This window comes from Rhinolophus hipposideros, assembly GCF_964194185.1.
Source record: "Rhinolophus hipposideros genome assembly, chromosome: 11".
Taxonomy (NCBI): domain Eukaryota; kingdom Metazoa; phylum Chordata; class Mammalia; order Chiroptera; family Rhinolophidae; genus Rhinolophus; species Rhinolophus hipposideros.
The window spans coordinates 13688061-13711218 of NC_138057.1; the positions used below are offsets into that span (position 1 = coordinate 13688061).

Sequence of the window (23158 nt, forward strand, 5' to 3'; positions counted from 1 at the left end):
GGTTCATTATGCACGTGCTTGCTTTATACCAGATTGGTATATCTTCTTCTCAGAACTTTTTTTTTTGGTCTTTTTAGTTTTTCTGATGAAATATACCCATCTTTAAACAAGTTAGGCAAGCACAAGTCCAGTCTGCAATTCCCCTGTTAGTGGCATTGCCCTGTGCACAATCACCAGTGTCTGGCTTGGAATGGAGGTTAATTACACCAGGGTGCCAAAAAATGTATGCATGTGACTTGTATTCCTCTTTTTTTTTTTTTTTTTTTTTTACAGGGGAGAGCGCAAACGCAGTCCCCCACTACCACAAATTATGCAGTCGAGTTTCCCACATTTGGGGAAATCGCAGGGGTCAGCCCATCCGGAGTGCAATGGATAAGCCTCGCCCTGGGAAAACCACCTTCGTGATCATGGTATCTCCCCTGCCACGTAAGTATTGTTGTATTCCTCTTCTGTTATCGGTATACATTGAATATAAAAATTTTAATGAAGTTTTTTTCCTTTCTTAAAATGTGTATACATGATTTTGGCACCCTCTGTATATCCATACATACCAATATAGACCCCTCTTATGCACAGGATAGAAAAGAAATTAATTTTGAGTATATTAAAATTATGTTATAACACTGTTTCTAAAGATACTTAAGAGATGGGATGCTCCTCTGATTATGTCATTCATTGTGCAAAATACAGATTTTTATCCTGTCTTTATTTTTTTTATTTTATATCTGTTAGACACTAATACCATCTTGCAGAGGCGCTTTAATTATCAGCTTTGTTAAAAAATATATCTCAGGAAGAATTCCCACAAAATTCTATTATATTATTTGTAATGTGTTCTATTGAAGAAAACACTCTTGCACCGTGGACATGAAAATATGTCACTTAACAACCAAAAATAGCCTGTATAAAATCTTCTAAAAGTTATATACCATAGTTTTCGCAAAGTAAGACACAAGGAAATGAAAAATATTAGAAGTGATGACCATATTCTCAATCTCAGACATCACTGATTATTCTCACCAGAACTGTAGGCTTTATATTTTGAGTAAATTTCATCTACTTTTTAAAACCACGTAATCTTGTATCTAATGTCCTTCTTTTGTTTAGAGAGGTGTAGTTTCTGTAGCATTCCTTATTTCCCCCTTCTTGCCAGGTCTGTGCCTTAGGGGTACCTGTCACTTTATTGTTGCGTCTCCCTGGAAAAGAGGTACAAGAGGTACATGGGGAAGGTACCAACGTTACAGACAAGAGGTACATGGGGAAGGTTACCCAGTGACAGTGAGGCAGTGACAATGTGACAGGCTGTGCCATGCAGAAAAGGGAGATGTTTGTTAATCTAGAGTTATGTAAAACATTTACAAAGCACCTAGTAGGGGCTGTTTTAGGTGTTAGGGAATCATATTTTGGTAATGTGGCTAGTGTTGATTTTATTATAAACAAACTCATGGCACCCATGGGTAACATCACAGATACCTAGTCTTCTTATGCCTAATGTGTTTTTATATTCTATACTATTTGGAGGTCCCAATTTGAGTGAAAAGGATGCATGGAACTGGTCCTCTGGAAGGTAAAAGAGGATCTGAAAGGAAAGATGAAATCTCTTTGCCCAAGAATATCTTAAATCTCTACACTGTTGTTTCAGTGACTCCTCTGGTCTCCACAGCTGGCAGTGGACTATGGTCAGGAATGCATGAGGTTTCATGATGGTTTCAAAGAGAAGGGAGGAGGAAAAGTGCTGTTGAGGTTTATTTATTACATTTTAAAGGTTAAATTGCCATGCTGATTTCTAAAGTTGTGACTGGATGGTGTAGGGAAGAATTAAGTTGGTTGGAATTTTTGACTCACCTTCGTAGGTAGTGTGCAAATAACTGTGAAAGACAGATAGTTTATAATTGAAGCAATGGGTCCATGACTTTCACAAAGGTGGTTTCTCAGGTTACCTACACTTCTTTTTTTGTCTAAATACCTCAAACCATCATACTTCTTGGAGTCACAATTCTGTTAGGTAAAGATGTTTTTAACAGTTTTCTTTAGCTATCCTGTATGTAAATACAAGTATGGGTTTTCCTTACAAAACTTTTCAGGACACCCTATTAACATAAAGGTTTTGGTCATTTGGCTATTATGTAACATGTTTTTATTTGAAATGGTGTACTGTCACTTGATTTTAATTGACATCAACAACTCATTGACTTTTTTTTTTAAGGCAGTGTCCTATGGATTTTTTAAACACAGTAAGTTCTAAGCCATATTGCCAATACCTGATCTTTTTGAGGGGCTTAATTCTTTCTTAATTGCTCGCTGATAATGTGGAAACTACATGCTTTATTCAATTTGACAGTGTACCTTTGAGTACAAGTCCACGAATCTTCAATATTAATGCTGCTAACGTGCTACAAAACTGCAAAGATTTCTTTGACAATGCCATAGATGAGTCAGAGGAACCAACAGTGTGGCATCTGTGCCAGAAGTAAATTAGTCGCCTTCTGACAGTGGATTGTGATGATATGCCCTCAATAAGCATATTTCAGGTTTGCTGGCTTAGTATGTTGAATTTACAAGTCAATCTTAATCATCACTCAATATCTTTTTTCTTGCTACCATAATACTTAGTCATCTCTTTCATCATGTAGTTGATGAGAGATAAACTCATAATGATGTAATTTTAATTATTTCAAGTAACATAACTATAATAAACAAACCCTATTGTGCATTCCAAATGCACACTTATCTCCATTTTCAAAATCATATACATGCAAAGTATCGCTATAGCATTTGGGTAAAAAGCAAAAGGAGCAATTGTATATACAGTTGACTGTTGAACAACACGGGTTTGAACTAGGTGGGTCCATTTATAGGTGGATTTTTTTTCAACAAATACTATAAATGTATTTTTCCTTCCTTGTAATTTTCATAATTTTCTCTAGCTTACTTGCTTATAAGAATACAGTATATAACATACATACAATATGTGTTAATCGACTGCTTGTTACCAGTAAGACTTTGGGTTTACAGTAGGCTATTAGTTTTTTGGGGAGTCTAAAATTATATATAGATTTTTGACTGCGCAGGGGGTTCACATGCCTAACTGCCCCCTCCCCCTATCGTTCAAGGGTTAACTGCATTTGGACCTATTTTTAATGGCTCTTCAGTCAAGTTTTCACTTACTTGATTAACTAAGTGGTATACCAGCGGCAGTCTTGCTTTTTTGTTCTGTCTCCACTTGAACATATTGTTGCGAATGAAGAGCCTTTGGGATAAATTTAGTTTCCTGGTCATCGTTTCTGAATATATAAGGTTTATTAGATGGCAGGAATATGAACTTTATGTGATATGTTCACTATTTAACATCATAACACAATTAAAAGGGATCCCAATTCAAAGGCCTCAGCTCACATTGGAACATCAGCAACAATGTAGTGCCTTCGTGCAGTACAGAAAATGGACTAAAAAATAGAACACTTCTAGAAGACATTTCCAATCTTATGAGCTTGGCGTACCATGTCTAGTGGAGTATACCCACCAACCGCTCTCCATGGATATTACTGACAAGTCAGACAATGATGATAATTTAAGGTGTTTTTCTTTAAAGCATAATGAAGACATTTGGGAATACCTATGAAACACATTCCTGGACAAAAGGTGGGTAAGGCAAGACATTTATTCACTTACTATATGATCTCAGTGTAACATGTGCCCAGAGGATAAATAGTAAATTTACAACTGATCAAAACGAAAAGTTTTTACGATGTACAAAACCTGTAAGAATGTTAATTTGATATGATAATGTCACATGTCTCCCAAATATAACTCCGGGCTTCCTATTTTAATTTCTTAAAACACACGAATCAATGTTACCAGAAAAACTAAAACCAAATACCATTAATTTATTTTTTAAACTTATTTATACATAGAAAAGGTCTTAGGCATCTAAGGAATGAGATTTAAGTCTATCTTTAGATGTTAACATTCCGGACTGATTGGTGGGCTCTGGAAACACATGACAAAGTTGTCAAATGATCCAATGAAATTCAATGGCTTCTATAAGTGAGAGAGAAAATTTAGAGAGAGAAGAATCTGTTTTCCATCATGTGCATTTTTCAGTTTCTTAGTAACAGTGGAAGATGGTTTAAAGTTGTAACCTATGTCTTGTTAGAACGCATACATTTCCCCACTTTTCTTACCTGTGTTATCAGGATCAGTGTTACGTTGTTAACAGGATTTTACTTCTACACAGCAAAACATTTTGTAGCATTCAATATAAAGGTAAATATCAAAAATACCTAGGACAATAATGAGTTATGCGTTATAGTAATTATACTCACACTTTCCTTTAAAATCCACATATTTAGAAAAATATATTATTGCATATGAAACCACAAACAGGCATTCTGATTTCAGTACATTCTTACTCCAAACAGTATATACAGTTCTATGAGTCACAGTGCACTACAGATTCACACACGGGGGGGGGGGGGGGTTGTGGTGAAAGTCCCAGACATACAGCAATATATATACACGTCTATATTCTATGTCACTTCTCTTGGCAGAGGCTTGCTTGGCACCAAGGCATCAAGGGTGTCTCGTGACGGTGAAGGGGAAACAGAATATACAGATGAAGATGGTCTGTCCTAGGCTGCTTCTTCAGCAGAGCAGTCAATCCCGGCATAGGTAAACTTTTCATAAAGCGTGGTATTCACGTAGGTCTAGAACAAGAAACACAGGCTGCCTCAGTACTGCCTTTGCTGGGGACAGTTAGGAAATACCCAAGTTTCTTGAGCTTGTTGCAATTCAAATACTACTAGCTACTTGGGGAATATTTTTCTGTCTACTAGCTACTTGGGGAATATTTTTCTGTCAATTCCTCTTTTGTATTTGACAAGTTTCTTCCTGAAATGCACCCCTTGACTTTTGCCAGTAATATTTCATCCTCCCACTTTCCTTGGTTTTTGAGCTTCTCCTTCTCATTGTCTCTCACTGGTCCCTCCTGAATGTTCCAGTTCTCTCAGGCTCCTTCTTCTGTGCACATCTCCCTGTGTGATCGCACCCACATATCTGGTTTAATTACCACATGAGTTTTGATGACTTTCCAAATCTGTTTTCTTAACCTAGATTTATCTTTTGACCTCTAGATACATATAGCCAGCTACCTTCTAGAATGTTTTACAGAATTCTTGATCCTCCTAGTAGCCGGTAGACCAGGCTCTGTTGTCTACCCGCTGTGTGCTTTTGGGCAAGTCAGTTTTCACCTCTGAGTCTGTTTCTTCATCTATAAAATTAAAGGGTCAGGCTCTATGTTAAGATTTAAGATTCCTTGTAGCTCAAATAGGCTATTTCTATATGTTCTACTGTGTGTGACTATATCTGGTATAGAAATCTTATTTCCTTCAAAACTAACTTCCTGAAAGTGTGGGCCCACATCTTTTATGTCCGTGTAATACCCAGGGCTTCGTCCAGAAGAAACTGTTAAATTGCATCAACTACTTTTATTAACCGCAGTGGGTCTACGAGGAATCCCAACTACAGAGCCCCTGTTTTGAACTCCATACTCACCTTCCGTTCTTCTAACATCCTGTTTAAGGACACCAGTATCTGGGCAAATGAGGGCCTCTCGTAAGGCTTCTCCCGCCAGCACTGTCTCATTAGGTCATACCTTTGAAAACAAAAAGAGGGTGAACTCGGACTGTGCTACAGTGCTGGGCACGGCCAAGTGTAGGGATCGGGGGAAAAAAAGAGAATACAGCCATTCCACACCTGGTCATGAAGCTTACTTAGCCAGCAGGAGACAAAGGCATGTTCCTAGGAAGTCCCTATGAGGCCTCCCTATCTTTTCTCCGTAGATCTAGTGCCTGCTCTGGGTACCATTCCAGCACGATCATGGTCTCCGCCATTCTGATCATCTGGAAATAACTGACTTATGTTTCTAGGGCAGCATTTCCCTGGGGATACTACATCTCTCAAACTATTAGTGTTTCATTTAGATATAAAAAGGCGTTTTACGCTCAAGTTAATTTGCAAAATGCCACCTATTACATCTCCTTGTTAGGGCTTTGCCTAGTAAAATCTTGAAAAGACCTGCCATTAAAAACAAAAAACCTGTTTAACCAGTTTTAACGTGGTACTTCCCAAATGTAATTGACTAAAGAACTGCTTTCCCCTGTATCCTTTGTTTACATCTTGCAGGTTCCAGGAACATAGTTTGGGAAACATTGGTCTAAGGCAGTACTTTGCCAAATGTGGCCAGAACTACTTGCGCTATGAAAATGCAGATTCCTGGGGCCCCTGTACTACACCTACAGAAGCAGAATGTCCACTAGTGAGGCTCCAGATTTCACATACTGAACAAATGCCTCAGGGGAACCTTATGTGCACAGGAGGCTATCAACCATTGGCCTCAGGTGGCACAGATTTTAGAACGGTTTGTACTGTAACAGACAGTTTATAATGACTGAAAAATCTTACTCCTCATGGAATCTCAAAAAGAGGAATTTTAGAATAATGACTGAAAAATCTTACTCCTCATGGAATCTCAAAAAGAGGAATTTTAGAAACTGTCCAGTGATGGTTCAAGTCCATCCAAGTTTTCCCAGGCTAGAATAGGTTTATGCCACTTGTACAAGTAATATAATTAATAGCATCTTGTTTCACTTTTGAAAATGGCTCAACTTAGATAAATTATTTGCCTTCCACTCTTCAAATCATACCAATTAGGCAGCTGCTACCTCAGCTAAATTCTGGTATCTCTGAAGTTAATAATGCTTCCCCTTGGAATAATTCTTACTCTTAGAAAATAATATTCATAGAAGCAAAATTCTATGAAGAAAAATCTGTCTTCCTTAATGTAAGAGCTCTGAAATTGCTATCCCCAAAGTTAGTCTCAAGGTTTCGTACACTTATGTATTCGTGAATAATTTCATCAATTTATTTCAGCTCTTTTCTGCATTAGTTGACCTTCCTTATTTCAACCTTCCCAAGAATCATCACCTTAAATTCCTCCTGGGTTTATATGCCTGGAAAGCTTTTATTCTCTGCCTATTGCATAACAGTCTTAGTTTAAAGAATCCCCTTTTTTTTCTGGCTCTTTGTGATCTCATTGTGTGTGTGTATACAGAGCACACCAAAAAATGTATACACATTTTAAGAAATGAAAACTGTATTAAAATTGTAATACTCAATATATACTGATACCAAAAGATGAATACAAGTCACGTTGACTTCTGCAATGACAAGAGGTGCTCAAAGTTGTTACCATCAGAGTCCAGATACTTCTGATTATGGTGAACTACTGCCTGAGTAACGCTGACCAAAGTGTCCACATGTATACATTTTTTTGGCAGCCCCAGTACATACAGGTATATGTGTTTGAAGCAGATAGTTCCTCTATTAGAGTCAGTCTGTCTGTGAAACACACAGAAGGAAGGTAAGATAAAATGGCCCTGGAGGAGGCCTGACTTACACCTCATCATCGCAGTTTAGGGGCTTCTCCAGTCTGTAGCCCTGCGGCAGCTTCTCATAGAGTTCTGCACATGTCATCCCGCAGTAGGGGGTGCCACCTGGAAGACAGGAAACAGTGTTGCCCTAAGGCCCCTCTGCTGCAGCAGAAGGCATCTCCTGTCCAGGGACTCGGAAGCCTAGAGACTGAGAGAAAGCTGGGTAAGGCAAGGAGGGTGCGCACCCAGCATGCTCTACGGCTCTGAGCAAACCCACTGCACATCAAAGCCGGACTTCAAAGTGATGAAGGGTAAGCTACAGACCACACTACAGTGTGGCCATTCCTTCGGTGGGAAGATCCCTCACGGGGTTCCTGACTTAGTGCTAGTTCCCTTCCCCACATCTGTCTACACACCGCACATCTATGATACCAAGGAGATGTATCTTGTTCCTAACTGGAAGCCTGGAGTCATGCACTTCCTGGAGTATCTATAATAGTTGCCCAGTTTTAATAATAAAGGCAATATATGTTTTTATAGGAAATTTGGAAAATAAAATACACAAAAAAGACAATAGTTTTTAATGCCCTTCTGTGTACTTTGGCCTGTTTTTCCAAAAAGTAATATTTATAAAACTGGGATTGTGATGTACGTGAAATGTATTTTTTGGCGTGTACATTGTCACAAGGCAGTAGCCTTCGAAACGTGACTTTTCTTGGTTGCATAATATAGCACCTTAACGCTGTGGAAGTAAACCTGTGACAGCACTGCGACATTGTGGCACAAGCAGACAATGAACCTATAACGAAGTTCATGGCCGCTGCTAGGTTGTTAGTATTAAACATGACATGAGGTATAGGGCTTTCAAAAAGAGAAACGTGGGAATAAAACTCATCCGTGGAAACCCACAGTTCTATTTCCAAGTCACCTCTGGTGGCACCTGATCCAAATGGTACCCAGGGGATTACACGGCGAGGGAGGGAACACAGAAGGGGCCCGCGCCCTTTGCCTAGAGTCTCACCTGGGAGAGAAAAGTGGATACTCACCTAAACTGACAATCTCCCATAGTAACACTCCATAAGACCATCTGCAGAAGGGAAATAGGGAAGCCAACAATTAGCAAACAGGTGGGACACTCAACTTTGTGCTCCAACCGCCAGGGTGACTGACTCTTAGTCAGAAAAGGAAATGTAAATGTCTGCTCACTGGCATGGGACCATGCACACAGCAGGTGTTTACCTCCTTGCAGGCCAATGGGAGGATTATCACAGGGAAACTCTTCGTTCTGCCAGAACACCCTCTCCCCGCAACACACACACCCTTAAGGTCGAGAATGCAAGGTGGTACTGTGCAAAGCCCCTGACATTCTAAGCCAAACAGATCTGATTCAAATCCCATCCCCCTAGGTCACTCATGTGACCTAAGACAAATTACTGAACCCCTGAGGCCTCTTAGTATATTATTCTAAAAGTAGGGATACTTATTTCTACCTCAATGCTATGCAGAGATGACATGAGATATCATTTACAAGTCACTGCACACAGTGAGGATACAAGAATTGCCAGCCCCCTCCTCATCCCCAGGCATAAGTGAAACTCCCCGGAACAGTCTCTTCAACTGCCTGGGCCTCAGTTTTTCCTCCTGAAAATAGGGGGTGTGAGCACGATGACCTAAGTCTCAATCCTAACCCTTCCACCACCAGCCTGAGGCTTATCACTGCTGGCCACAAGCAGGGATGGTCTCCCCTGTCTGGCCTTCCTGCCACCTCAGACCCTCCGCGGCTGCCTCCTCTGATCCAGGTCCTGCCACCAGAGCTCAGTCTGGCAAGTGGAGCCACAGGGAGGCCAGCGTGCCCCTTGCTCCTCCAGAGATCAAGCATTCTCCACTTGAAGTCTCTCCTAGGCAAGCAGAAGGAAACCCAAAGCCCTAATCACCAGTGATTCCCACGCTGAAATCTGTGGACTCTGTGGCTGCATTTATTCCATACATTTATTTCCTGGACTCATTGATGAGTGTGATTCCCCAGAGGGATGTAATATTCTCACTTCTCTTTAAAACCTCTTTTTATCTGGGGAAAAAGAAAACACCCTTAGCAATATGAGGGTTGCTTACTTACACGTCACTGTTGGTTGTGTATACGCTGTAATTTAGTGACTCGATTGCCATCCAGCGCACAGGGAGCCTTCCCTGGAGAGAACAAAGGGAGATGCCTCTTAGGCCCCACAGAGCCCCTTCACGACGCTGGCAGCTGGCTTCAGGCTGTGGCTCAGTCAAGTCCCCAGGGAACCCTATTTGGAATTCCTCAGACATAAGGAAGGCCAGATTCGGGAGCTGTGGTTTTGTGTATGTTCCACCTACAAGTGTGTTTTCAAATTCAAAGACATGCAACTAGTGTTAAGTCCTACTTACCTCAAGGGGTCCCTGCTACAGTTTTATATGAAGAAAAAGGTAGGTGTGTGTGTGTGTGTGTGTTCATATACTTGGTAGTCATTCCCTTATTCCCTTATTCGCTTTGTGGCTCTCAGGCACTCAGAGGTTTGAAACAGGAGACACAGGCACAGGAACCGAGAATTCAATTGTAACGTGGGAAAGGCTAAGGTGGTATGAGGAGACCGACTGCCCCTGGAGGAGACGGGGGAAGAATTTCCAGAGGAGAAGACATTTGAGCTGGGCTCTCTAAGACGTATAGGTGTCATCAAGTGATGGGGGAGGATGTAGCGTGTCAGGCCACAGGGAACAGTGTGCATATATGTCACCAGAGGAGGAAGTAACTTCTAGCCTATGTGGTTTACACTGCGTTTGGAGGCAGGATGAAAGACACTCCTCACCCCTCGGGATACCTAGCCCTGACTCCCTCCAGCTTGTCCCCATTTCTTGGCTTATTGAGTCCAGCCTGGGAAAATTGTAGACTGGACACTGGGAACTTTGACTTCAGAGTTTTATTCCTAGTTTCCTCAAATTCACTATGATTTGGGGCTCCCTTCCTATCAACCCATCCCAAGAATCCTATGAACTCTATTGAGAGATGGATGCCTCCCTCCCAGGGGTTTAAAAACACAAACTGATGCAGAACAGTTGAGTGAGAATATCTAAGCAGTAGGGCTCAGTATCTGTATTTTTTAAAAGCTTTCCAGATGATTCTGAAATTCAATGAGTTGAAAATCTGACTTCAACAACAGGCCAAAGAAGGTAACCACTGTGCCCTCTGCTGGTGTGTCTTGGCACTGCACCCTTCTTACAGAGAGCTTGCTCTTCTGTAATCCCCTCTCCTTTCTTGCCCTTTCCCTCACCCAGTGCCTTTCCTCCTCAGACCCCATGGTGCCAGGGAACACTTACCCTGCCATTAGGAAACTGAGGTAAACCCTGACCAGTGCTTTGCATCTCTAAGAATTCCTCCTAATCACCCCAAGACTACAAAAATCCCTGCCCTTTATGAAATGCCAAGCAGAGCAGTATTCACTTTGGGGATCTGAGGAGAGCATCCAAATAGAATGTGCAGGTTGTGGGGATAAACTGTGTTCATTCCTATACCCCTCATCTAGGGCACTACATCCCCAAATGCAGGAGTGCAGCAAGGAAAAGGATTCTGCGAAGGACACAGGAGGCAGGAGAAGAGGGGGACAGCCTGAGTAGATGGGTGAGTGGTGGGTCCTGCTTCTTTAAGATAAGCACAGCCCCTCCCCAGAGAAGCATCTGCTTAAGTGGGGGCAAATTCTGAAAAGCCTAGGGGAAAAGTATTGCCTGGAAACCAGACTTCAGGGAGGCAGCGATGGCTTCTAAAAAGCGTTGCTGTTGGTCAGCACTCAGGGCCGGGCTGTGTGGTCATCTCTAAGAGAAAAAGGGACACCTTTCAAACCTTTATCAAAAAAGGAGTGGAAAGAGTCAAAATGGTTATGTTCACTGTGATCTTAACTGCAAAAATGTATCCGTTTGTGGCAGGCAATACGTAAAAAAATGGAAAAAAAAATGTGTCCAGGTCGTGAACTATGGGTGATGTCCTTTTCAAAACATTCTTGAATATTGTGTGTGTTCTCAGGCCACAGGGAACAGTCACTAAAATACATATGTTGAAAGAAAGGAAACATAAATTTGAGGATAAACACAGAAACCTGAGTCTCGCAGAGGCAATGTGGTACCCCCAAGAATGAAAGGAGCCTCTGTATCTTATGGAAGCTGGAGGCGTCCCAGGATGGCTGAGCCCAGGTAATGTTGATCAAACCTCGAGGTTTTGAGGGAGCTACCTGGGGCCTGGACTGCATGCAGACCCGAGCCTCTGCACCACTGGGCTTGCATGTTCCATTACTGGCCACCTGTGACAGTGGCTTCATCACTGGGAATATGGACCCTGCATTCATTTTAGGAATCAAAGCTTAGAAAGGATGTCTGCTGGGCCAGGGCAGCATTAACTGGGGTACACTGTCAGATGCCCCAATCACCACAGAACAACAGTTCTAAGAGAAGGAATATTAGGAGAGGGGTGCCTTGGAAAGGCAGTGTTTGGAACTTACCATTGTCTTTTTCACATAAACTTCTTGACCTCGGGACAATCCAAAATCTGCTATCTTGGCAACATAGTTTTCACCAACTAAAATGTTCCTGGCAGCCAGATCCCTGTGGATAAACTGAAATTTGGGGGTGGGGAGAGGAAGAAACATATATATATAAATAAATATGTATTTATTTATTTATTTATTTATTTATTTATTATTTTCAGCATAAGTATTTGCCTTTTAATTTTATTTTGTTAGCGCAATGCCCTAGAGGCAAGAACTTTGGGAAATAGAGAAAAGAGGATAGTATGAAGATGGGCTTTAAAGTCACCAGAATCTAATTCCCTTAAAGAGGTCCTCTCCAAAATCCTCAGTTAGTGGCTTCGGCCAAATGATCCACCACATCTTGGGAGAAGCATTTCAGGAAAGAAAACAGGTAGTGAAATCTTCCCGTTGCCATGTAAGTCCTTTGCTACTGAGCATTATTTGGAGCCAACTGAAGCTCAGATGGGTTAAGGCAGCTCCCCAAATACGTATGATGAGAGTCACTGGATGAATATGTATCATCAGTGTTGGGCCTTAACGTCTATATAAATAGATGGAATATTACCAATGAGATTAAAATTAGGGAGATTGTAAGAAGAACTAAAGAAGAGAGGTGGATTGGGGGGGAAAAAAGCACACATTGAACTAAACTGATTCTAGAGAATTTCTAAGGAAAGAGGCCCAAAGCAAGGCCCTCATGACACACCTGTTTCTGGCTCAAGTAGTCCATACCCCGGGCCACATCGGCCGCAAAGTGAAGCAGCTGCTGGGAGGACAGCGTGGAGGCGGTGCTGTTGGCGATGGCGAACGCCGGATCGGTCTCCAGCACTCGGCTTTTGCGTAGGAAGTCCAGCAGGTTTCCGTGCGGCGCATACTCGATGGCCAGGTACAGGTAGCCTGTGGGGAAACGGACAGACACTGCCTTACTGGGCACCTCACCGGCTTTGCTATGTCTGATACGCATGATGGGCCTTGGGAATAGCTGGTAAAGCTGCATTTCGTCTCAGAGTAACAACACGCGGGGTGGTGCTGACTTCAATAATGCTGGGGACAGGAGGAAGGTAAGTACCATCCCCTGCAGTACTTAAAAGGGTGCCGCGCTTGACTCAAGGCTCCCCTCTTTCCCACTCGCCTCCTGTTTCCTACCAAACATGAACCACCATGGAGGGTTTCCTGAATGTTTCCACCTACTCAGGAATCACAGTAGAAGGAAGTCAAAGCATGTGCTTCCAGAGGATCTAACACAGCTAGTCCACATTATCTTTGTTATTCAGTACTGATTGAGAACTTACTACCAGGTTTCCCTGAAAATAAGACCTAGCCAGACCATCAGCTCTAATGCGTCTTTTGGAGCAAAAAGTGATATAAAACCCGGTATTATATTATATTTATTATATTATTTATATTATGTTATTTATATTATATTAATTATATTATATATAATTATATTAATTATATTATATTATGTTTCCCTGAAAAATAAGACCTAGCTGGACCATCAGCTCTAATGTGTCTTTTGGAGCAAACATTAATATAAGACCCAGTATTTATATTATATTATATTACATTATATTGTATGATACCTGGTATATTAGAGCCAGTCTTATATAAGACCCGGTATTATATTATGTTATATTACATTACATTACGTTATATTATACCTGGTCTTATAGTAAAATAAGACCGGGTCTTATATTAATTTTTGCTCCAAAGACACATTAGAGCTGATTGTCTGGCTAGGTCTTATTTTCGGCGAAACGCAATATGAGCCAGGCATGTTGTTCCTGTCTGTCTCTAGTTTTCCTTCAGGTTATATAAAAAATAAAAAATAAATAACAACAACAAACAATGATTAAATAGCCACAACTGATAACTTGCTCTCTCTTGCCTTGTACTCCTCCCTAAAGCTCACACTAAATCACCATATTGCTAATTAGGTTACTGGTCAGCAGAATCCAGTGTCAAGATTGCATTTTACTTACAGAAACCAGAAAACTCAAACTTTTAGGAAGAATATAAATCAATAGTACCTAGAAGAAATTATGGTCCATTGTTGTACGTGTATTCCAAATTGTTTTTCTCTTTTTCTTTTAATAAAAAGATAATCTTCTTTGATTAAAAAAATAAACATTAATCTTTAGAACCAGTAAAAAGTAGAGTTGTCTCATAAAGGTAAATTTTTTGTATACCTTTCTTTTTAATTTAAATTGTTGAATGACTTTGAACTTAAAAGATATTCTAAATTAAAATTCTGCGTCCCCCCCCCCCAAATGTCTTCTACTACTAAATCATGTTGTACTATAAGGAACGATATACCTCAATTCTGGTATGAATGTGCTTTCTCACTTCTTTACTGGATTGTAAATTTGAAGAACCAACCAATATATATGCTAATGTGATGATAGAGCAAAATTTTAAAAGGTATATATTTTTCTGTTGTTGGTTATTATTTGTTTAACTTTCATTTGCTGGTGTCCCATGCTGATTACAGTTTTCAGGAAATGTCTCAAAAATAAATGTCATTACTTCATTATTTAACCTAAGGGACATGATCTGGCTTTCAAAATTACACCCTTGTTGGATCTCAGAATGATATACTGTACAAAGCACTAGTATTTTTAGTTTAATAAATTGAGGAAAAGGAAATAGTCTCCTTTCTATTGTTGGTTTTGTGCTGCAAAGTCAACAAGAGGTTGTCAAGTTTGAAAATAATTACTTTGTGGAGATTTTTTTGTGGGAGAAAACTTTTCCACAAGAAATTACATGTAAGCATATACTCAGAACTACAAACCCAGGTAGCCTGCAGAGGTAAACCCACAGAAGTACTCAATAAATATTTGAATTAGTAACATAAGGTGAACGTTAAGGATATGTGTGACACAGGATAGTTGTAAAGCTCCAATGTAATTGTACAGAAAATTGTACAATTTGGAAAGAAAAGATCTCTACTAGATATGTTATTATTATTGCTATTATTATTATTATTTTACCCTAAGCATCACCAGCACTTTCATATTACAGTACATTGTTGGCATTCATAAATTTACCATTCAGAATATCAGTTTGTGTTAGGAACTGAAATGAGGGGATGGACCATCAAGAAGAAGCAATGCACATCACTCTTCCTGGTCCTCAGGGCTCCCCCAATCTACGTAGTAGTGGTCGCTGAGAAAGCCTCTGGAATAGCAAGCAGGGGCCTATGGGGCCAGAGATACCTGTGGGCAGTAATGGCTGATGCACATCAGAGGGCAAATGACTCAGCCTTGGATCCTACCTCCAAAAAGACGCCAAACCTCAGTATAGTCTATAAATGGGATGAGACATTCAGATTGAAACTGCAACTTCAAAAAATAGGTAACATTCTGAAATTATTATCTTTCCTAATTCAAATATGGAATGTGCCTGTTTCAAAATAAGTTCTGGCAGGAAAGACAGGAAAAGAACATCTTACCACGATGTTCACAGGCTCCCAAGAGATTGATGATGTTTGGGTGGTGTCCGAGTTTGCAGAGCACCTCCAGTTCCCCCGCAAAGTCCCGGTGGTCGTCTTTGGAGGCATATTCTGGGAAGGAAATCAAGAGTCATGATCCTTCTCCATTATTCCTCCCCCCAAACCACTATCTCCTTCTGCTCTCTGGACCTTCAGGTGCACCCAGCCACCATAGGCCTGGAAAATTGGACAGAAATCATAGAGGCTAAGGAAGAACACAGTCACTGTTGACACTTGGGGCTGATACTTCTGTGTTCTTGGGGGGTGTCCTGTGCATAGTAGGATGTTTAGCAGCATTTCTAATCTCTACTCACTAGCTACCAGTAGCCCAAACGAAAATGTACCCAGACATTGCCAAATGCCCTCCAGGGGGACAAAATCAACACTGGTTGAGAACCACTGCTCTAAAATGTTCTTATTTAAGCTCTCAAATACCCAGGGCAATGACGTGGTAGAGATGGAGCTGCCTCCACTTGTAGTCTCTCCCTCTTCCAGCTGAATCTACCAACCAGAGACAAATATGCTGAGGAATAGAACCAAATTTCATTGAGACCTCACCAATAACACATACACCTCACTGTATTCAATTCTTTTAACTTGCTTGCTTTTTAACCAACCTGTCCCAGGGGGAAGAAACCTCAGATCTCAATGACTTTTTGTTTTATACAAGTTGCTTGGTAGTCAGGACACTGACTTGCATTTCTTTCTGTTTGTCCTGTCTCTCCACCAGCACTTTGGTGAGAGGGAGAATCGCCTGGCACCAACCAGGCTGAGAGAAGGTCCTCTGGTTGATGCACAAACTGATCAGCCTGGAGTCCGTGACAGTGTGCTATTATTGTTTTCGGAAAAATAACAGAGGGGTGCTGGTGTCCATGTGCATGCCCGGATGTGCTTGGGAATTATGGGAATGTTTCCCAGGGGCCAAGGGCACCTGTAAGAGGAACCAGCACGTGATCCCACATCAGCTACCCTGTTCATACCATAAGGTACCGAGGGTCCACGCCTTGGGAGCATTTTACAAATGAAGTTCTTTAGAATGAGGTTGTCCACTGACTTTAGGATCTGCCCTCATTCCAATGCATCACTCTCCCTGCAGAAATTTCTGCCCTGGTGCCGTCAAGCTACTTTACTTCTACACGTGGGTATGACACAGACAGTCAGGCTTAGCTCAGATCCCCCAAAAATGGATTTTACAAGGTTCTACACCCCCTCTCTTCTCACTAGCCTTACCACTTCCAAAACTCCCTGTGGCTAAAGTAGCAAAACAAAAAAAGGGATTTCTGGCAGCTAAGCAAGATTTGTGTGTGTGTGTGTGTGTGTGTGTGTGTGTGTGTGTGTACACTCTGAAACATTACCATCTGTAAGCATAGTTAGTATTTTGTTTTGTTTTCTGACATGTGTTTCCTAACAGTGCAGAAAGCAGTGATGACCGAGTAAGATTTAGAGTCAATTCTCATCTGAGGCTCAATACTGTAGTGAAAAAGAAGGAAAACCCATCAGCAACTTTAGAGAGTCCTTATGATGGAGAACCCCACATCCTAGTTAATTACATTCCCAGCTGTAATACACCACTCTCCAAGCCTGATTCTGTACTAGCAACACGGCAGCGTCACCATCCAGGCACATACAAACTGCCATTTCAAAGAGAAGGGAACACAGCTCATATTGCCAGAGAGCTAGCCATTCTGCTTCCTCAGAAGATCTTTACTATCCAACCTTGTTAAATGGGTAGGCACCGAGCAGTCTTCGGATGAATACAAATGGGAAAGTGACCTTAGATCAGTGGTTTTCAAACATGAGTGTACAGAAGAATCATTGAGAAAGCTTGTTGAGGACACACATTCTCATATACCACACCAGAAATTCGAATATAGTAGAGCTGCGGGGTTAGGGGTGCGGTGGGAGAAGCCCCAGTAGATGTATTTCTTACAATGTCTCCAGAATTTTGGCTGGCAATGTGTGGTCTCCAAACGCTTAGTATCAGTTATCCCTTGGAAATTAATTAGAAATGCAAATTCTCTGGGCTTTCACCAGACTTACTGAATCAGAAATTGTGGAGTGGGGCCCAAGAGTCTGTTTTAGGTTTTGTAGCGAGCCTTCCAGGTGACTAATACACACTGAATTCTCAGAACTACAACACCAAGAGAAACAATACCAAAGCTGCTCCCCATAAGATAGCAGGGTAGGACAGAGATTCTGTATTCTCATCTCCCAAGGAATCAACACAGTGGTGTTTAAATAGCTCGTGCCTTCATATTTTACATCCTGACCCTATCACAGGCTGACCTCAAAGGAAACAGCACCTTCACTTGCACATAACAGCTGGATCTGACATCATGCCAATGTTTTGCTTAAAGAATGCAAGACCACAGAGGAAAGATTCAACAGGAAGTCAAGTTTTCTCCCCACCCTCCTGAAATGCTGACTCGGTCTGTCCAGGCACTGACCTTTCATCCTTTTGATGGCAGCGTCCATCCGTAATCCGTCCTTCTTGATGCGCGCCTTTAGAACCTGGCCAAAATTCCCCTCCCCGATCACATCTTGAAATTTGATGTCATTCCAGTCGAGCACTGGATAAATTGTAGGATCTGGGTTGTTTTTGGCCTTCCTGTTCAGGGCCAGAGTTCCTGAGTTGAACTGCACAGCTGGTTCTTCCCTCTGGAAAAATATTTTTTCATGGTTTCGTGTCGGGATTTTTCATAATTCTAAGGTACTCGTATGTAACACCTCCTGGTTTGTATCCATACCAGGTAAAAAAAAAAAAATGCATCTAATTCTGGAATGGAGATGGAAATAGGTTTTCGCTAACAAACTCATTCTGATGAACTGGCTGTCCACAGAGCGTGTGGGCACAATTCCAGGCCTCAGTGGGAAAGCATGCCACAAGTGATTACAATGTCTGCAGAGGGCCAGGGAGGCAGGGATAATTGCACGTATGCTTGCCATAGCACAACCTCCAGTTAGTCACCCTTGATTTTCTGCTCTGCTCTGGAATGAGCAAGAGTTCAGTTCTGATATAAGAAAGCACTTGAAGATTCCATCTGGGGCAGTCACAAGCGTGCCTGAGTGAGAGCTTTCCTAGCATCACCATGGTCTATTCTTGGCTCTCATCCGCTCTTCCCCACTTGCCGTAAAGCTTAAGATTTCTCAAGCATACTTTGGAGCAGATTCTGGCCCCTGGATGACTGATGCTTACAGCAAAGCCCACCACAGTGTCTCCTTTTCTCCTGAGCTTAAGTGGCTGCTGACGATATCCTGATGAGCTCTTTCAGCACTAGCCACCTCCTTGCAGGGTGTCCCTCTCCAGGGAGAGCCTGAATTAAGCCATTTCTGGCATGGAGTCAGATAACAAATCTCCCCTTGTCCTCCACTGAGGGGACTCTCAGGGACTTGTGTGCATGAAGATATACCTCATTTGGAACATGTAATTGTACTCAATGTTTAATATACAGAATTGATAAAGTTGGCTACAAATTAATTTTGCAGAGTCCCAAACCAGAAACGAGAGAAGTGTTCAGGCTGTAGTATAATACCAAAAGGACGTCAATGGTAACGTGATTTTATAGACTTTTGCTACTGGTGTAATTCCTAGATGAAAGAATGACGCTGTGCCAAGTGCCATGAACGATGACTGCAGACTGAGGGGGTACACAGAAATGGGAGATATGCACATTTATATATATTCTTATACACACGAGGCATGATAGGATCAATGAATACATTAGAAGTAGGAAATGGGAACAGGAAATAGGACAATGTGGGGGAAACTTGTCCAGGGCAACACACCATTAGCTATCACACGGAGGTCTGCTTACCCCCATGCCCTTCCTTACCAAAAGTGTTTCATTTGTTACAGTTAAAGTTATTCTCTCTCTGGTGACTTATCATGAGGGTGATCATACCTCTCATTTTGGCAGGGCAATAGTCCTGTTCTAGGCCTTGGCTTCTTTCATAATTATGAAGAGCGGCCTTTTTGGTCTCAAAATTGTTTCATTTTGGACAGGAAATTCCACAATTAGGCTATTATCTCCCATTTAATAATTGAAGCCAAAGAAAAGATGAGACGCGTCACCTAAGGGGAATATTTGCTTTACAAGTACATTGCCTGGTACACGTCTGTAAAGTAAAGGTATGCGTGTAGGTGGACGTGCAGGTATTGGCAAGTAGGAAGAGGAGACGCTACCACGTTTTGGAAGGCCTGGGCCATCCTCCTTTGGACGTTTGCTCTCTTCAGCTGCAGCATGATTAGAAAGGCCAATAGCACCGTCAGGCAGGTCATTCCCGCAGAGCCAAGGATGGCTATAAGCAGCATCTTCCCGCCTCCCAGCTCGGCCGGTGCTGTGCAGGGGGACATGGAGAAGCAGGAGGGTTAGTTTAGGTTGAGAGAGAGGCCAAGACCATCTGTGGGGGATGTTGCAGCGAATGGGAATGGAATGGCAGCCCTAGCCCTGCCACCTAACTGCTGTGTGACCTAGGACGACTCATTTATTTTCTGAAACTCAGGGGAGTGAGTCTGACTCATGGGGCGGTTTTAAGATCTTTTTTAAAAAAAGTACAGAAGTGTTTTTTAAATGGCAATGTGCTAATCGTTAGTGGTTGTCATTTAGTCAACCGTTACTTCCAAGTAAAGGCCCAAGCAGATGCACGTTACTGAATAACAGTGTAAATGACTAACTAGATGTAGGACTTTGGGAAAGTGGCTGAACCTCCCTACACAATTTCCCCACCTGAAAAAGCTTTATGATGCTAAGAGCTTCAAGTCTGTAAGATTTTCTTTTCTTGTTTTAAAGAGCTGATGGAGAAATCTGAGGATACCAATGGTAGAAGGAAGGCAGGAAGGAAGGAAGGAAAAGGGGAGGGAAAGACAGAAGAGAAAAACTGTTAAATTTAGGACTCAGGTATAATCCTTCTAATTCTTTCCCTTACTTAAGTTCAAATAAAATTAAATTCAATATGTTTTTATGAAAATCAGCATGTAGAGCATGACTTCGTCTTCTCACAAGTATTCTTTCATGATCATCTATCTTTCCTTCTGTCTCTCTGCATGTGTGCATAAAGAGATGTCTGGAATGCAACGGCGAGGGTTTTTTGTTTTATTAATATGTTTTTTTTTTTATTTTTCTGTTTGTATTTTATGTATAGCTTGGACTTAGGGCCTGGAACACATTTTACCAAAACACTTACCTATGAAAATCATGTATTTAATTAAGGGCGTGGTCTGAAAACTACAACTTTATAGTTGGCAGACTCATCATTCCTTGGACATTTCAAAAAAGTTCCAAAGAATCAGCACAGAAAACATAGCTTGTTTGATTTTAATTTTCAAACCCTAGAAAACCCTCAAGAGAAGCAAGAAGTTTTTAGTGCTATTATATTTTCTGTAAAAATAAACTCTAGTCCAAATAGTAAATTTGCAGAAATCACCATTTCTTTCTGTCTAAAATTTCCTTGTACATGTCGCAAATGCAGAGGGTTAAGAGGTGCCATTTCAGATGGATTTCAAAGGGAAGGCATTCCACATTCTGCAGTCTCCCTCCTACCTCCAACCCCCACCTTTGTTCACTTCATTCAACAGATTTTTATCAATCACAAACACTGGGCAAAGTGTGTTCAGCACGTGAGGGATCTCCAAGAGCTTACTCTCTCTGTAGTGGGAGCTAGTAGTGGACGTGCAGACATAATAACCTACATCCAAAAAGGAGAAGAAAACTGAGAATAACACAGTGCCATTGAAACTAAAACGGGTTCATTTGGAGAGAGAATGGACTGCGGTTCCTGGAGTCCTCCGCTGAAGCACTGCGCAGGCCTGACTCCCCTTAGCAGGTTCCACGTTCTTTTCTCCAAAGAATCAAATTCATATTCCTCAGAGCTTCAATTGCTGGATTGGGGGTGGCGGGGGGGTTGATAGGCTAAGTTAGTTTAAGGTTTAATATTAGAAAATAGAGCCACAGGGTATCCTTCCCAAGGGGATTTTCATTTGTAAGGACCTATCTAGAGATGGTGAAGCTTATGAGGACAAATGAGTTATGTCCCATGACACAAATATGGGGTAAATATCTTAAGCCAGTAGGGCTTTTCTGATACTCTTCAGAAATCATCTTATGTAAATCCCTGTCCGCTCTACCAACCTTGAGACTCGGAGAGAGTCATCAGTTCATGAGGAAAAGCTGGGTTGCTTGACCCTATGTTGTTCTCTGCAAAAATTTCCACCTGGTACATTGTTTGGGGCTCCAGGCCCTTGAGCTGATACTGGGTGATGGTGACATTCTTGATTTTCACATCAATGTGCTGGTCTTCACTCTTGCCCTGAACCTTGTAACGGATAATAATAGAAGAAATGGAATAACCGTCCAAGATCGTCCAAGAGATCACAGCTGAGGAATCTGTGATGTTGAAAATCTTGATGTTTTCGGGTTGAGGAGGAAGAACTAGAAGTTAAAAAAAAATAATAACAGTTCACTGAAGATATACTATCATCTCTTAGGTTATTATGCTTTTAAGAGACAGTTAATGTTGACTCATGAACCATGAATGGCTGATAGGTATTTTCTCAGATGGTAATTCCAAACAATTGGCAGTGAACTCCATGCAGATTCCACAGAGAGGCACAAACTGGGACAATGGCAACACACATATCACACATTTGTCCTCCTTACACGAAATTAAGGCCTCAGAAATTCTGTTACTCCAAAAACATATATTACGCTGTTCTTGATGCTGGGGAGAACAGAAAGATTATGAGCGACATTTATATAAGCCCTTCCACATAGTAACTCACTTCATCTTCATAACACTCTTTCTATAACTATTGAGGCCCACAAGGTTGTGTCTTGGCCAAGGTCACACAGCTATTAAGTAAAAGAAATAGGATTCAACTCCATAGGCAATTTGACTCCATAGTTTATACTATTAGCCACTGTCCCATATGGCCTGTCCTTGCCCTAAATGCGTTTATGGAGGAATAGCAAGTCAGTGTATATGTAAGACAATGTGTTAAGCTTTTAGTAGACGAAGTGATACAGGGATTTGGAAAAAGAAAGATAACATTCCACTGAGGGGCATAAGTAGGATGAGAGAGAGATGCTGTGAGGTTTTCCAGATATGAAAATGACACGCACAGAATCATCCCTGCACTCTCACTCAAACTCCTTTCTGATAAAAGGCACAGGCCGGAGGGAACTTTGTAATTCTAGAATGCCTAAAATTTTTTTACTCAAAGAAAGAATGGCTCCAAATTCTTGCCTTTGATATTACCTGTACCTTACATTTGCTAGGCTGTTTACAAGGTGTTTCCATATGCAGGCTCTCTCTCTCTCTCTCTCTCGACCTTTATAACCACACAGTCAAGGAGGCAAACAATGCTGAGATTTTTAATTATCCAAATTTTAGCAATGAGAAAACTGAGACTTTAAAAATGTTAAGGACTTGCACTGGTCCCAGCAAGCAAGTAATTGACCCAGGCCATTTTGCTCCCTATGAAAGTTACTGCTTATAGAACCTTCAAGGAATGTCTTAATGTACATTCTTTCCATTCTATATTCTCTGTGATTCTTTCTCATTCTAAATTTCCTCTTTCACTGATGTTGATTCTCCATATCATACTCTTAGATATCTGTGGCAATCTGTGAGAATCAGGTATTGGATTTTGAGCCTTCCAATTCTGGTTGTCACTTTCTCTGTCTAACAGGTGGTAAATGATACAA

At 41.3% G+C, this 23158-nt stretch overlaps 1 protein-coding gene across 2 annotated transcripts in view; it reads right to left on the reverse strand.

Annotated features, from left to right (window-relative positions):
- Nucleotides 1-3266: 3266 nt before the first annotated feature.
- Nucleotides 3267-23158, reverse strand: part of TEK (TEK receptor tyrosine kinase) — a 99300-nt gene continuing 79408 nt past the window's right edge. For both annotated transcript variants that reach the window (XM_081066834.1, XM_081066835.1), the window contains 11 exons: nucleotides 21584-21883; nucleotides 19639-19793; nucleotides 17903-18113; nucleotides 15417-15527; nucleotides 12672-12862; nucleotides 11939-12052; nucleotides 9547-9617; nucleotides 8477-8517; nucleotides 7457-7553; nucleotides 5554-5653; nucleotides 3267-4706 (listed from right to left, as the gene is read on the reverse strand). In XM_081066834.1, the coding sequence (XP_080922960.1) occupies nucleotides 4632-4706; nucleotides 5554-5653; nucleotides 7457-7553; nucleotides 8477-8517; nucleotides 9547-9617; nucleotides 11939-12052; nucleotides 12672-12862; nucleotides 15417-15527; nucleotides 17903-18113; nucleotides 19639-19793; nucleotides 21584-21883 (1466 nt within the window). In that variant the 3' untranslated portion in view covers nucleotides 3267-4631. The remainder of the gene's footprint in view (nucleotides 4707-5553; nucleotides 5654-7456; nucleotides 7554-8476; nucleotides 8518-9546; nucleotides 9618-11938; nucleotides 12053-12671; nucleotides 12863-15416; nucleotides 15528-17902; nucleotides 18114-19638; nucleotides 19794-21583; nucleotides 21884-23158) is intronic.